The sequence below is a fragment of the Brienomyrus brachyistius genome, chromosome 5, assembly GCF_023856365.1.
Source record: "Brienomyrus brachyistius isolate T26 chromosome 5, BBRACH_0.4, whole genome shotgun sequence".
Taxonomy (NCBI): domain Eukaryota; kingdom Metazoa; phylum Chordata; class Actinopteri; order Osteoglossiformes; family Mormyridae; genus Brienomyrus; species Brienomyrus brachyistius.
Window position 1 is genome coordinate 23,134,550 of NC_064537.1, and position 16,853 is coordinate 23,151,402.

General features: G+C 41.7%; 1 protein-coding gene across 1 annotated transcript; it reads right to left on the reverse strand.

Annotated features, from left to right (window-relative positions):
* Positions 1 to 757: 757 nt before the first annotated feature.
* Positions 758 to 16,852, reverse strand: dcun1d3 (defective in cullin neddylation 1 domain containing 3). Its single transcript, XM_049012813.1, has 2 exons — positions 16,356 to 16,852; positions 758 to 1,792 (listed from the first exon to the last, which is right to left on the reverse strand). Exons 1-2 carry the CDS (start codon positions 16,817 to 16,819, stop codon positions 1,276 to 1,278), a joined length of 981 nt encoding a protein of 326 aa, XP_048868770.1. The 5' UTR covers positions 16,820 to 16,852; the 3' UTR covers positions 758 to 1,275.
* Position 16,853: the final 1 nt, after the last annotated feature.

The following is a 16,853-nucleotide window of genomic DNA, read 5'->3' on the forward strand; positions in this document are numbered from 1 at the left end:
CAAAAATAACAACAATAATAATAAAATTAGGAATATCATATCTATTTCATAACTGGCAGCATTTAAGGTGGGGGGGGGGGCAGGGGGAGATATTCGTCTTATCATAAAAGACTTGCGCAACCCCGTTTTCAAAAAAATTTCAATTTCAAATTTGATACGTCATCTTCGTTTATTTTCAATTAGATATGGGTTTATATGATTTGCAAATCATTGCATTGTTTTTCTTTATATTTTACACAGCATCCCAACTTTTTTGGAAATGGGGTTGTAGCCAGTTAGGAAGAAGAGCTGTAATTAACTAAAATCACAAGATATTCTTGCTTACCTGACATGGCCAATAGCAGTGTTTCCCAACCCAGTCCTCGGGGAACCACGGACAGTCCATGTTTTTGCTTCCTTTTAGCTCCCAGCCAATCAGGAGTGCTGTCTGGGGTTCCTCGAGGACTGGGCTGGGAAACACTGGCCTATAATATAGAGCACTGGTGGAAGTGTGCATGAAGCACAAAGCAAAATGGCATGAGACATGGCACTGTCCGTGTAAAACTAGCTCCAGCCATTCGAGGACCTGAATTTAGCACTTCGGAAGCCTTTAACATTCTGCATTTGGGAGCATTAACTGCATTCAGGGCTGAAGTATCTCCTGCAGGAAAAACCTGCGTTAAAAATTAACCTAAAACTAGCAAGGTGCAAGTTTGTTTTTGAAGGAAGTGATCGAAAGAGGGTATAATGACAAAATTAATGGAGTTTCATTTCATGGTCCACTGGATGAACTTTTATTTTTAATAAATCACTGCACGTTATAAAAATGGAACTGAAATGACATAACTGCAGGAGATTTAAACTTTTTTTCAATCCATTATTGTCTCCCTTGGTTAAAAACACATGAGTTCTGGTCCTACCAAATTCCATAATACCATCCGCTATCACCTGGAGAAATGTGGTGACCCTACACCCAGGTCCCCCCCCCCAATGAGCCAGACACCATCATCTTAAGTGTAGGGGGACATCAGAGTTTAAAAAGAACAACACATCCAGTTACCCAAACGAAAATAAAAAATAATAATTTAAATAAAACAGCCTGGCATTGTTATACAATATTCTAGAGCCCTTTCATAAAACAAGGCATATTAGGGTAGTTAAGAAATTACCCCAGTCCCTCACATACCCTCCCACACCTCATAAAAAAAAAATCAAAATAATAACAACAATAATGGTGACAGTTTCACAGATGCAGTTTTACTTTTAGTGAGTCTTTCATTGGCAATCCCAGATCAGTCAGTGGTCAATCTGGCTGCCCTCGTCTGCCTCCTCATCCTCCGAGCCTGGTGTCGTTGTGCTGGGGTCTCCGAGGGGCCTCTTGGCCAAGGCATCCTCCTTCTTCCGTCGCTCCACCTCCCACTCCACGAAGGTGTCGAATAGGCTGGGCCAGGCCTCATCCTCACTGTAGTTGCTGAGGTCCGGCCCAATGACCTGAGTGAAGTTGAGGAACATGTTCCACGTGTCCCGTGAGATGCCCTTCACCCCCGAGGGATTCTCCGTCAGGAAGTCCAACCAGCAGTCTAGGATGGCCGGAGTGTCCTGGGTGAAGACCAGGCGCCAGAGCGCGATGGCGATGTCCCGATGCAGCGAGCGCTGCCCCTCCTCCGAGTCCAGCCCAAACTGGAAGGTGAAGCGGTACAGGTCCTTGAACTTCTCCTCCACCTGGGCTTCTAGTAACATGCAAGGGAAGCGTGCACAGATGCTATCTAAGCTGTCTGCCTTGATGGCCTTGCAGCCCTCGACGAACTCTTTCCTGCAGGGGTACGGGGGGGAGGGGGTCAGAGGAAGAGGTAGAGAGAGACTGTGAGAGGGTAGCTTTCCCAGTAGGCTACTTCAGTGGCTCTCAATGCAGCTCTCAGTCTCTCTCAGAGTCTGCTTTGCCTTCTAGATCACCACCTGCTTGCCTGAAACCGGTAATGAAGGACTTTATTATTAGCCAAAAAGTAAAAGGGGAAAAAAAAGAGACAGGTGTGCTGGAGGAAGGGTAGAACACAAAAGGTGGACTAGCTTGAGGGAGAGTTGAGAATTGGGTCAAGAACCACTCAGCTATGTCGAAAGCAATGCTGGAGCTGGATCCCATCTGCACAGGGTGTGGTGCAACTGATGCCAAGTCAACAACATGCGAGAAACGAGGTCAGCAGCACCTCAAACCGCAGGCCAGGGGAGTGCGGAAACCACCGGCGTTTGCTGGAGCTGACGAAGCCTCAGCAGCGAGCGCGTGCAAATGCACGCCATGAGCACAAGGTGGAATGAGATACAAGCAGCCGCCGACATCAGAGACAGCCACACCACTGCGCTCATTGTTGTTTACGCATTTGCATGGAAAGAAATGATCATGACTGATGATGCCAAGGGCCAAACCACTCGCTACCGTTTTCTGATTTCAGCCAACTGATTTAATCGCTGCTCTCAAATTGGTTGATGTGAAAAATGTTTTACTGGGATGTAGAATTTCTGTGAGCATTGTTTGGTACAAAGAAATTAGACGACTTATCTATGCTATCAAACTGGTGTCTACAATTTTTTTTGTAGACTCTGCCTTAAACATGGGACTAATACTACGCTGCTTTGCTATATATTTTTGACTATCTACAAGTATCTATTTCACTAGGAAACACCAACACGGAGGAACAAAATTAACAAAATCAAACAATAACATTAAAATATGGATACATTGTCAGAGTTAATGTCTGGCAAATGTGGCTTTAACACATTGTACAGAAATGTGTATTTCAAAGCCGACTTGGCAAAACCAGAAAAGAGAAGCAAGCAATATGGTGCTCTGCGCAAGACCAGCTAAGGTATCGGCAAAAACAGGAATGCTGTTCTGGGAAATGTCTACATTTCAGATACACGACAGTCTGCTCACGTCACAGCAACGGAATCTCATTATCCCCTACTTTGGGCATGGTACAGTCTGCCACAAAACACCCCCCCCCAAAGAGGAAGGCCAGCCGAACAGTTCTGTAATCAAGATGTTCCGTTTCATTATAGTAGTATTGTTTCGAAGTCATGCTGAAAGGTCACTAGGGGCTGAGAAACGTAAACACCTTGGCACTGGGCTGAATCGGGTGCCCACCCTGCAGAGTTCCCGTTAGCTGGAGATGCCACGCCTCCCAATCTTAGCAGGGCCGCTGTCGGATCAACATTTTCTGGAGCCAGACGACCGATTCATTTTATTGTCCCTGTGTGCTTTTACACGCCAGTGAAATGCACAGCTCTCTGCGATAAGAACAGCAGAAACCTTCTGTGTAAGCCGCCGCGTGTGTGAAAAGAAAACATCCAGGAAAGAGCTAACTGAGGCATATTAAATTCCAAGGAAGGATCATGCTGGTCCAGGTCGTCGTTTTTCCCCCTTTGCCATTGTCAGGGCTCAACATTTTTAATTGCTGTGTTCTTGCCATGGCAACAAGCTGTGAGACACCTTTGGGAGATGACAAGTGATGCCCCATCTCGTGGGCAGATGAAAATATTCCAAATCATTTCATTAATCAATGTGCAGATGATACCGGTTTCAGGTCACGCATCCGTCCTATACAATTCTTACACATTATTTTAATTTGATTGGTCTTTGACTGAACATGTGAAGGCATGTTTATAAATTTGAGCTAAACGTCACTTACCAAATAGTGAAACTCAGATTTACTATTGTGTCAAGTCAAAGTATTTTTACTGCAGTTTCTGCCGTATGATGCGTGAGTCATACAGTGTGATGGAACCGTCTCTCTTGGTCTCGTAACATTTTGGCTTACATGTTTGTACCTAAAGACATTATTGCCATGTAACAGTGTTAATTTTGCCTTAGGGATAATGTTGCAGTCTTACCATTAATTTCTGTAATAAACGAAACTATTCCCTTGAATCCAGTGCAATAGTTAATGGGATGCAAGAAAATGACAAAACTAATCAAAATTGGGCAAAAATACACATTTATCATACAAATAGCTGGTTTATTGAGGGTTACATGCAACAAAAGATGAAAGATAAAAAAATGTATCTAGTTTAGTGTTTGATTTTTGGCGACCTATTTGGGGGAAAGTTCTATACATAAAACAAATACTGCATTTCATTGTTCCGCTTTTGGAAAAATTCTCAAGTTCCTGACAAAGACCCATGTTTTAATTTGTGTTTAATAGTTTAACTTAAAACTTGTGATATACATATTTATTTTCAACAAAAATATTACTTGCAAGCAAGTACAAGCTGAATTTCAATGCTCTTTCAAAAAAGGCTCGAGAAACAGATGGCAACAAGACAAGAGAGGGCATTGTATTATAAGTAGGGTTGTTAAAGTTTTTTTTAAATTGCACATCTTGGCAACTAGATTTGGTGCTGCTGGAAGCTTTGCATTCCCTGGACATCCCTGTCATTTGGTCTGGTTATCTAAGCTGCACTCGTCCCCACACTCACCAACTTGTACAATTTCTAGAACTACTGGATGGATCACCTGGAAATGTAGAAGACAATAAAAGTGTTTTTACTCGAATGCTGACAGTCCTTGTCACATGCAGATCTGAAAGTATACTTACTCATGTATTGTACACTTAACTTGCATGACAATCTGAAGAATCTTTCCCCACCAATTAGGTGGTTACCTGTATTCCTCTGAACGTGTTTTAATGTCCATGTTTGAAAATGTCATTTAAATTTTATATATATATATATATATATATATATATATATATATATATATATATATATATATATATATATATATATATATATAATATATGTGTGTTAATCGGAAGTGTAATCTGAAAACCATAATGTGCAATTCTGTTTTTAATTAAAATGAATCATATACACCAGTGATTCCCAACCGGGGGTACGCGTACCCCTAGTGGTACGCGAGCACATTACAGGGGGTACGTGGAAAAAAAATTTATATTTAATTTCCCTGATGATGGGTAAATGTTATCAGCCATTCCATTAGCTGTGCCCTGGTATAGAAAGAAAATATAGTTATTTATTTTAGTGTTTTGCTCCTGATGTTCTAAGTTTAAATGTCTGTTTAAAGGGGACTCATTCAGCTTTTGTTATAACAAAGGGAGGTTTATTTACTTTTTTTTAAATTTAGTATTTATTTTCAGATTTATCATTCACTTTCGTGGCAACATATATATTTATGTTAAATTTAAACTGAAAAGAATAAAATGCCCAATAATTAAATGTTCAAGTTATGGAGATTTAATAAAATGTTTTAAATTTGATAATCAGTTGTACGTTCTACTTTTATTGAATCATCAACACATTTGACAAAGGGGGTACTTGTGGTATGAGAAAATCTCTCAGGGGGTACACAATTCAAAAAAGGTTGGGAAACACTGATATACACTGATCCAGGGGCGTAGGTTTCATATTAGCATTGAGGGGGAGATGGGTATACTGGGGCCAGATGCATGACGTCATGTCACAAAATAAGGTGATTCTACAGTCGACTTTATATAAAGTAATTTTTTATTAGTAAATTATTGCTGTTATAGTTACAATATATAAACTGAAATTAATTATAGCATTTTTACCGTCATTCATCTTCATGAATATGGTAGTTTACGTGTGTCAATACCCCGCATTATGTACGCAGGATATACGGGGATTATTAATATTACGCAAAATTGATTTGCCACGGTCGGGCCATGCACTGTGGGAAAATCACCCTAAGGGTCCACTATGATGGCCCTGTAACTCACCTGCACCCTGCCTTCTCTCACAAACCTATCCGAACTTTCTGGAAAGAATCACTAGCACAAACAGGACACATAAAATAGTGACTATAAGATCTTCTAATAGAGACCTATAAAATATAGTGGATTTACAAGGTTGCCAACTCTCACGCATCTGGCGTGACACTCATACTTTCTGACTCTCAAGGTCATGCAAGAAATCTTACGGCAAACCTATATTATTTTATTATAAACTGAAAATTACAAGTGGGCAGCACTAATTACAGGTGTGAATGCTCCCAAAAGGGATTGAAACCACATTCGGAGGTGGTCTGAGACGCATGTGGCCACATTCTTATACCAGTGTGAGGGCGAATGTGTCCTGGGTCGCCTTGAAGGACCGTCTGCTCAGCCGACGCTCTCGTGCGGGAGCAAGTATGTACAAATTCATTAGACGTGCAAGTGGTACTTGACATATGATTTACGTCAGAATGTCTGTCAGTGCAGAGTGGGCCCTAGCTGCTGTTAAAAGCGTAAAATACTTCCAGACCGGCACCCTTGTTTTTACACTTCTGCTGCAAAATGTATGTGCATGACATCATGGCAGGCGTCAGTCGCTGTGCTTAGATCCAATGAGCAGCAAAAAACTGAGTGGCAGCGTTAGCGTTCAGCTGAATGCCGCAAAACACACATCTATGGCCCTGTTCACACCTGATATTAACATACGCCCTGGGTGATGCAAACACAAGTGGACAGCGCTAAATACGCCCGTTCACACCTGGCACTGCCATACGTTTCCGCATGAGTCTTGACGGACCACTTGTAATCGGATCTCATTTTCCTGCAGCTTATTTAAATAAGCACATAAATCACCTCCGTATGCAGAGCCTGCCAAACATTTAAAGAAGGAGAAGTCGTCAAAAGCTATTGGCGCATTTCAGGGTAAACAAACTGCCTAGGATGTTTATAATAAACGCGATAATACTCAAAATGAAATCACTTTATAAATACATAAATATTTCAATAATTAAGGTGCCCTTTTATTTTTCAATAATTTCATAAAGGGTATTATATTTCTTTAAATTGTATATTTGTAATAACATTGTGATTTTCATTTGACAGTCGTTAAATTATCCCCCCCCCCACCCCCCCACATACTCCGCAAAGTGATTTCTTAATTCAAACTATGCTTCACAATAATGTTCATCTTTTCACATTGTAGGCATGGATTTTAATACCTCCATTTGTGGTATTAAACTTGTGTCCATCCTACATGCTTTAAATTTTGTAATCACCGATATTAATAAAGTGTGGAGCAGCTTTGCGATAAATAAGGAGCCTTCATGAAAGTGCGCATTAAATATACAATCTCTGTAAATTCCAAAACATCTAATAAATCACTGCTTACATAATCTATTTTTCTATTACATGCCAGTGTATTAACGATGCACACTTTGACGTTTCCATCTGAATGTGTCACGACTGTCCGATACTAGACCAACATCCCAGGAGATTCAAACAATTTTTTAGTGCTGCAGGGGAAAAGATGAGCTGTGGTTCACAATGCAGTTTACCACACAATGGCCCACTCTGCACTGACAGACATAAATCATATCGTAAATCATATCGTAAATCATACACTGCCCAGCCGGAAAAGAGAGTCACCACTTGAATTTTTCGTTGGACCACCTTTGGCTTTAATTATGGGGCACGTTTGTCATGGCATTGTTTCCACAAGCTTATGAAACATCTCACCCTTTATTTCCATCCAGATTCATATTCATTTGTCACCGAGATCCTGTATTGGCAAGGGAGTTGAACCACTCCATAAATCCTCCTTGAGCACATCCAGTGAGGTTAAGGTCACAACTCTGTGGTGACCAAGTCATGCGTGAAAATGATTCCTCATGCTCCCTGAACCACTCTTTGACAGTTCGAACCCAATGAATCTTGGCATCCTTGTCCTGGAATATGTCCATGCCAACCGGGAAGAAAAAAAATCCATTGATGATGGATGGCGGTGTAACCTGGCCAGTCAGTAGATTCAGGTACTCAGCTGACTTCACTTTATTACTGCATAATATACCCAAGCTGTAGTAATGATCCAGGCATTGCCTCTTAAGTATTTGCTGATATAAATTCAAATGGCAATTTCGTCTTTGGCTGGGCAGTGTATGTCAAGTACCACTTGCACGTCTAATGAATTTGTACATACTTGCACCCGCACGAGGGCGTCAGCTGAGCAGACAGTCCTTCAAGGCGGCACCGGACACAACCGCCCTCACACTGCTGTAAGAATATGGCCATATGCATCCCAGACCACCCTCGAATGTGGTTTGAATGATCAGATCTCGATGCGTCTTCAATCCCTTTTGGGTGCGTTCACACCTGTATCTAGAGCTGTCCGCTTGTGATCGGATCACACAGGATGCATGTTATGCCAGGAGTGAATGGCCTAAAATGGAAAAGAGCTGTCGTGCAACTGATTGTGTAAATAGATTTAAAAACTAAACAGGAGTTATGGTTTTAGAGACTGCCAAAAACTAAATAAGTAAGTAGGACTAGTAGGACTATTGACGCGGATCAGTCAATACCCCATCAAAAAGTTCTGGATTGATGCCGATACCGATCCAATATCGGATTGGTGCATCTCTACTACATATCAGAAGCATTCAAACTGTGGGGCGCAATGGAACTGCATGGGGGTTTAGCTGATGGAAAAATAGAACTGAGGGTTAATCACTCATTTTTAGACATTTCACACACAATTGATAGTGCAACTTGGGGTCCGAGCAAAGCCATCTATCTGTGCCACATGGATAAAATTTGCCAAACAGGGAGGCTAGCAATCAAAATACATTTTATTCCAGAAGATTCAGAAAATATCACGTCCCAGTTTTAAAATTATTCACATGTACAAAGATTCAGAGAATATCAGTGTTTAAGAGATCCATAGAAGATCTATGTATACAAGATGGTGGCTACAGCCGGCGTTCTCACTCTAGGCTGTACTTTCTTGGCAGTTCCAGTTTTGCTGCCCACTGCCGTTGCAATTTTGGATCTGACCAATTGTGCATTTGTAGGCGTAGATTCTCATTCACTTAATGTTTTTGTGAAGCAGTAATAAAAAAACCATCAAAGATCAAATGGAGTAAATAGAGTAAATAATGACTAATTGATCCTGTTCACAAGGAAAAGCCTCTAATCATCTCTTCCTTCTCTCCATGCAAATCCATGCAATACTTTTAGAGTCACTCTGATCACAACACCAAGTGTCTTCTACAGCTACCGTTTCCATCTTTCACTGCCACACAGTGTAGATGCGTTTTGGGGAAATTTCACTGAAAATGAAATCAGATGTAGTTCAGTAATAAAAGTCATCAATATTCATACGTTTTGACATCATATTCACAAGGCCAAATGTCATCTGCTCTCACCTTCCCTTTGCTGCCACTAAGTGGCGTCACTTCAGTTTTAGGGAGATCTGCCTCAAAATTGAATCACCTCTACCTTGGTGCCCATACAGTGCTGTTGCAAAGTTTGAAAAGCTTCTATCAAAAACTCGGAGTTTTCATATTGAGACCAATTCCAAAACTGCGCTTTTTTGCTATTACTATCTGGCACTGCTTCAATTTTTGAACAACTGGTTCAAAATGTAATCAGTTTTAGTTCCTCACCCATAAAAAGTTTAAGTTATTGTCTCACATATCAAAGAGTCTGCAGTGGTGGACAGGCGCTAAAACCATATACACAAAAGTATTGGGACACCCCTCCAAATCACTGAATTCAGGTGTTCCAAACACTTCCATAGCCACAGGTATATAAAATCAAGCACCTAGGCATGTAAACTGCTTCTACAAACATTTGTGAAAGAATGGGTCACTCTCGGGAGCTCAGTGAATTCAAGAGTGGTACCATGATAGGATGCCACCTGTGCAAGTCCATTTGTGAAATTTAGTGGTATTATAACGAAGTGGACGCAATTGGGAACAATAGCAACTCAGCCGCAAAGTGGTAGGCCACGTAAAATCACAGAGCGGGGATAACAGATGCCGAAACACACAGCGTGCAAGTCAGCAACTGTCTGCAGAGTCAATAGCTACAGACAAACTTCGTATGGCCTTCAGATTAGCTCAAGAAAAATGTGTAGAGAACTTCATGGAATGGGTTTCCATGGCTGAGCAGCTGCATCCAAGCCTTACATCACGAAGTGCAATGCAAAGCGTCAGATACAGTGGTGTAAGACACACTGCCACTGAACTCTAGAGCAGTGGAGGCATGTTCTCTGGAGTGACGAATAACGCTTCTCTGTCTGGTAATTCGATGGACGTGTCTGGGTTTGTCGGTTGCCAGGAGAACGGTTCTTGCCTGGTTGCATTGTGCCAAGTGTAAAGTTTGGTGGAGAAGGATTATGGTGCGGGGTAGTTTTTCAGGGGTTGGGCTTGGAACCTTAGTTCCAGTGAAAGGAACTCTTAATGCTGCAGCATTCAAAGCCATTTTGGCTTTTTTCCCTATGCTCCCAACTTTGTGGGATCAGTTTGGTGATGGCCCCATCCTGTTCCAACATGACTGCGCACCAGTGCACAAAGCAAGGTCCATAAGGTCATGGATGAGTGAGTCTGGTGTGGAGGAACTTGACTGGCCTGCACAGAGCCCTGACCTCAACCCGATAGTACACCTTTGGGATGAATTAGAGCAGAGACTGCGAGCCAGGCCTTCTCGTCCAACATCAGTGCCTGATCTCACAAATGCTCTCCTAGAAGAATGTTTATGGGAATTTTTGACCACACTCCTAAACCTTGTGGACAGCCTTCCCAGAAGAGCTGAAGCTGTTATAGCTGCAAAGGGCGGGCCAACTCCATATTAAAGCCTGTATATTAAGAATGGTATGTCATTGAAGTTCATGTATGTGTAAAGGGAGGTGTCCCAATACTTTTGGTAATATAGTGTATGTTCCTGGAAGGCTGTGGAGTACAATTAATGGCATATACCACATGCACATATACTAAACAGGTGGATCAACATGCTAATTCTGACCGCGTGATCAGTCTAAACTCCAATACCTATTTGGCAAAAGGTTCTAAAATTAAATGCCTGACAACCTCTGAAAGTGCACTTAACATGAAAGATCTTAACATTTTAAGGCATAAGCCTTCTAAAAAATAAAATACTGCAAATCCTATGCAAGCCTCAGTCTGATTAGTTTTTTTAAAATGAAGTCAACCAGATAAAATTAGCTGCACCAGGTGACGCTAATTGAATGTTTTGATTTTAGCTTTGAATTCTGGGATTCTGCGCAAAGTCATGACCTAAATTCTCCTATCATTTAGAACCAGGAAGGAGTGTTATAGGACTATTTAAAATCATTGTTCATACTATATTCTCATTCGGATATCAAAATATGTGCATTAACGTGATTAAAGAAACAGTAACGCATGACGACTTTAAAATTAACGCTATGTGTTAACGCAGTAAATTTCCTAGCCTTAAAAATACAAGACATATAAGAACATAAGACTGTAAAATCCAAATATGCCACTATCAGGTTAGCAGTAAAATAGCTGGTGTCTGCCCATAGAAGAGAGAGGGGCATGTCAAGAGAAGATGAAAGGTGAAAGAGAAAAAGCCTTTAGCATTTATGCTAAAACACTGGGGCTCATTCCAGGTTTGATACGTCGGGGTCAATCTGAGGCTCCAAGAAGCACAAAGGCAAAAGTGTCAAACTCCACCACAGGACGAAGCATGAACAATCTGCTGCAGCTACAGAAGCTCCGTCATCATCAAGCCCCTTTGGCCTTCCCAGGAACTCATTTCCTATCCTGAGAAGCAATGGAGACCGACACTCAACCAGGCCTTCATTCCACTCACCTGGCAACACCCCCCTCCACTCAGTCATCAGTAACCATGACTGTAACCAATTACAGACAATAAATAAAACAGACCGGCTGACAATGCAAAGGTTACCAATAGGGCTGCACGATAAATATAATCGCGATCGCGATGTCAGACCATGCGATTACATGAACGTAAAATGATGCGATTTACAGAGTATTTATTATTGCAGAGGGTTTATAACTTTTCACAGGGTTTTAATCAAACACAATACCTCAGTTCTCACTTCGCCACTCAAAGCCACAACCGCCCCATACAATTACTACTCTCTTAAAGATCCCTGCACATTTTACAAGAAGACATATGTGTGACATCACAACGACAGCTCAGGTGGGAATGGATATGGACTAGGGTGACGGTGAACTGGTGGCTAAAAAAAATGTTGTATGGCAATATTTTGGCTATAGGTGGACTGACACCGAACAGAGAGAGGTACTGTGTAAAATATGCAAAGTCAAAGTTGCAACAACACGAGGCAACATGACAAACTTGTATCAGCACCTCAGATACCACAAAGAAAAGCATGATGAATGTATGACAGTAAAATTCCAAACTAGTAAAGAGGCAGCCGAAGAACTTACAAGACGAACGAAGCAAAACACGATAAAAGATTTGTATGCAAGCGTCATGCCTTATGACAAGTCTTCACAGAGACAAAGAAATTACTGACTCCATAACACATTGCTTGGCAAAAGATATGATGCCTGTTTTACCGTCAGCAAAGTAGGATTTCAGAAAATGATTCGTACTCTGGGCACGAGGTACCAGCTACCGTCGCGAAATCATTTTTCTCAAGTTGTAGTCCCTCAGCTATACAACAAATGTCGTGGCGAGGTTGATCTGGAAATGACTACCGTGAAATTCTTTTCAACCACTACAGACCTTTGGTCAAGCAGGACGACTGAACCGTACATTAGTTTAACGAGGAGCTTGAACTGAAAAGTTGCTGCTTGCAAACATCGTATTTCCCTGAGGAACAGACCAGAGAGAATATAGCCTTAGGCTTGAAAGAGGCGCTGGCTGCATAGGACCTCTGTGAGCTCACTACCGATAATGGCACCAACATCAATCGAGCTAAACAAGTGGACACGGATCCAGTGCTTTGGGCACAGGCTTCACCTGGCCATCAGTAAGATACACGGATTTAATATTTTGTTACTAGGTTACAGTAAATATTTTATACAACTACTACTAAGCGAACAGAAATTAACCACAGGGTTAATGGTAGCTGTGTGCAGATGTGACATGAAAATATGAATATTAACTGTATGTTTACTGTAACCTTTGTAGTGCTGTGTCAATATTAAATGTTTGCCAATCTCAATGTAGTAACTAAATGTTTTTTCTTCCATTCTTTTCTGTATTAATTATAAATATCTTATGTGTATTTCACAGAAAAAAAGATGATGCTCAACGCATTAGCAGGGCTACTGGAACATGCAGAAAGAACTTCTCCCAAAGCTGGAAGAAAAGAGTGGCTTTGAAGGAAGCACAAAGAGCTCCACCGCCAAGAGCATGCCATGGTGACAGACTGCCCAACACGATGGGGGTCTACTCAAAAAATGATCAAGAGTCCTGGAACAACAAAGTTTCTCTCTACAGACCGCAAAGTTCGACACCTACTATCCTCATGGCAAGACCTGGATGTCCTGGAATCTGTGAACGAGGCACTTGGTCCACTCCAGGACTTCACAAATGCAAGGTCTGGTGAAAGCTATGTGAGCATATATTTTGTGAAGCCTGCACTGCATCTTCTGAACACATCTGCTGTGGCTGAAGAGGAGGAGGACACTGACCTGACAAAAATCACTGAAATCAAAAATTCTAAAACTACCTTAACCAGAAATATAAAAGGAATGCAGGACCTGCTGAACGTGCCCACCTCCTTAGACCCAAGGTTCCGAACACAACACATGTCCACAGAAGAAACCCAAACCTTAAAAGAACAGGTCATTTTAGAGTTGACAGCGAGTTAAACCAATGAGTGTACTTAACTTGGTGTTAGAGATTTCCAAGTTATTACAACAGATTTTGTTTCAGGAGAACAAGCAGCAGGATGTAGCACAAAGGACTGCAGGAATGGAGAAGGATAACTTGGATGATGTGGAAAACCCAGCTGCAGAAAAGTCTGGCAAGTGTTTTTCAAGGTAAGAACGCACACAACAGCATCACTGTCAACAACACCTGACCCTATGGTACAGTTTAAAGAAGCGGTGTTTGCTGAACTGAATGCTTACATTTACATGCCATCTGTAGACCACGAAGAAGATCCACTCAAATGGTGGAAGTTCCACAAAGTAAAACTTCCCAAGGCTGTGCAAACTAGCTCAAAAATACCTGCGCATACAAGCAACCAGCCCTGCATCGGAGGGAGCTTTTAGCATTTGTGGTAATGTAGCGTCAGCTCATCGCTCCTGTCTGAAACCAGACAAGGCGGATAAGCTTGTTTTTTTGCAAAGAATCTGTGAACTGATACAGGAAACATTTCAGAGAGATTTCTTAGAAAAATTGTAATTTTCAAAAAGTTTGAAATAATGAAAAACCTAAAATATTCGATTTATATCCAGGACTTCCTTTTCAGAAGTCACTGCATCTTTCTTATGGACCTGTTTTTGAGAAAATATATTTCTGATTAAATAATACATAAAACAATTTTATTAAACTGAAGTATTGGGAAAATAACATTTGCAGTGATGTGAAGAGTTTTTTGTCGTTAATTTACAAAAATATTGTATTTTGAAAGCACTGGGCATTTGAAGTTGTTATAAGTAGTTTGTATGTATGCATGTTTCACTTTGAAATGAAAGATTTTGTTATTAGTAATCTGTAGGTGACTTTTTATTGATATGCAAGGAAGTGCCATTTATCATATCGCAATCGCATATCACAATATTGATCTCAGTAATCTCAATATGACTTTTTCCAAAATCGTGCAGCCCTAGTTACCTAGTTAACCTTTTAGTTTCTGGCATGAGTGTTATGTTCTGGTTACTGTACAGTAGGGTGACCCTTGTAAGTGGGGGGGGGGGAATTTTATTTTATTTTTTAAAGTTGACTCTCACCCTCGAGAATGTTACTACTCCACTGAAGACATTTTTCTGTGAAACATTTTTGGATTTGGATAATATTTAGGGTATGCTCAAGTCATTTGCATTTTATTATGTATGAAAATCTAATTTTCAGTTACTTTTTTTTATTTAGTATTTAGTCCCTGTCAGCTTACTTCTTATTTGTTTTGAAGAGTTGATTGTCATCATTCTTTGACATGTTCATTTCCTGGAGAAAAAGCTGATGGCTTCAGCGCTTCAAAAACCAGCATCCGAAGATCCACCAAAACGAATAACAGTTGACATCACGAAGCTCAGTGAAATGCAGTTACATGACTTTGTGACAGTGAATTCAAAGAAGTGTTTTTGGCCTGTTGTCAATTGCAGACTCATTTCTTCAAACTGATCCTGAGACTTGGATAACCAACGATGACTATTTGAAGGCTGAGGAACTGCAGGTCACAAATGACACTGCACAGAGAGGCATCGCTATGATATAGGAATACAGTGCTTTACTGACAGAGTGAGGAACAAACACAGTTTGTTTGCTAAGCATCGAAAGCTTTTCCCTGACAGTAACAAGATGACTGTACCTCATAGACTTCATGCTTCTACGAGTCAACCATCAACCCTTGCATGAATGACGATTATGACATTGATTACTTTAGTTAACAGTAGTTAATACTACCTCAGATTTCTGGTTTTTACCTCAATAGAAAAGTAGCTTGACTTGTAATAAGTTGCACAATGACACTACAGAGAAGTCGTTTGTTAGTGACATTTGAATTTACTGCTTAATGCCCACTAATCAGGTTTGAGAAAAATTGAATATTTCAGAATGCTTGAGCACACCCTAAATGTCAACTAAAATTTTTGCACATTTTTTCTTTTTTTGAGTGGAGACTTTGAGAGGTTGAAAAATAAGGGTCACCCTATTGTACAGGGTCTAAAAAAAATTGCCTGTCTTACTGGTCTCTCTCTCTTCCTAAATGTGTTGATCATCAAGTTTTAGCTTTAGTTTGATTATAGATTTTAAAATTGGATTTTACAAATCAATCTGAAGGGAGTTGATCCAACTTACATATGTTAATTTGCACAACATATTTCTTCATTTATAAGAATATCAGATATTTCACAGTAATAAGGAGTAAGAGATGGAGTACAAATCATACTTCGTGAAACAATATTGTTGTGTCTTTAAAAATGTCATCCTATAAAACTACCTATAAAAATAGGGCGGGGGGCAGCAGCAGTAGCATCACGATCATGTCACAGGATGCACGGAATCGCTGACATGCTATGAGCTGGCCATTTGCTCCTATAAAAACATTTATGCTTGACTAGCATTATGGGTAACTGCATGTCTTTTGCTCCAGCCTTTGCATTCCCTTCATTTCACATGAAGTTGCTTGGCCACCGTCGTTAGCGACAGCCCAATCCCCTCGATGATAACAGCCATTATTCCCCTGCAGTCAACAAATGCTCAGCTATAGCCATAGCGACTATTCTGCACCACCGGGACCCCTCGAGAATCCTTCACTCGCTCTTTCCAGCTGAATGGTAGAGGCGCCATTGCTGGCCACTGACGTATTTACACAGCCAGCTTTCCGAGGGACGTGGTACTTGGTCTACAGACGCAAGAATACCACTGACACTTTTGGGACTCGACACTTTCTGTCCGGCGGTTGCAAGAAGAGCCGGCTTGGTCTCTCACCTCGTGAACTTGCACATGGTGGCCGCCTGAAACTTCCAGGCCAGCAGAAGTACGCGGAACTCGGCTGGATCCACGCACAAGTCGTTGCAGAAGCGCTCCATGCCCTCCTCCAGGATGGCGTCGTCTTTCGCATCCTTGTAGCAGCTGAAGAGCTCCTCGACGTGCACCAGGGAGAACTCCTCGCCGTTGGGTGACGGCTCATCCCTGCGCTGCTCGCCCAGGGGAGGCGGAGGGGCCGCCGTCTCCGCCATCACCTCCATTGTCTTGGTGCCGTTGGCCAGCAGGTCGCCAGCAGACTTGCCACAGCCCGGGCCAGCCTCCTCCTTGTAGCCGCCCCCGCTCCCCCCTCCGGCCCCCGCTCCTGCCGCCCCCTTCTTGTGAGACTTGCAGCCCGACTCCTTGTCTCCACTTTTGCTGCCGAGTGAGGATGACGGGTTCTTGCACTTCGTGACACACTGGCCCATGTCTCGTCCTCTGGCCCGCCCACCCCTCCCCCCT

Bases quoted from the DNA above. Each gene is read 5' to 3' on its own strand.
- dcun1d3 (XM_049012813.1), bottom strand. From the start codon at position 16,819: ATGGGCCAGTGTGTCACGAAGTGCAAGAACCCGTCATCCTCACTCGGC. The intron at 1,793-16,355 runs GTGAGAGACCAA...GTACCCCTGCAG, and splicing joins ACCATGTGCAAGTTCACGAG to GAAAGAGTTCGTCGAGGGCT.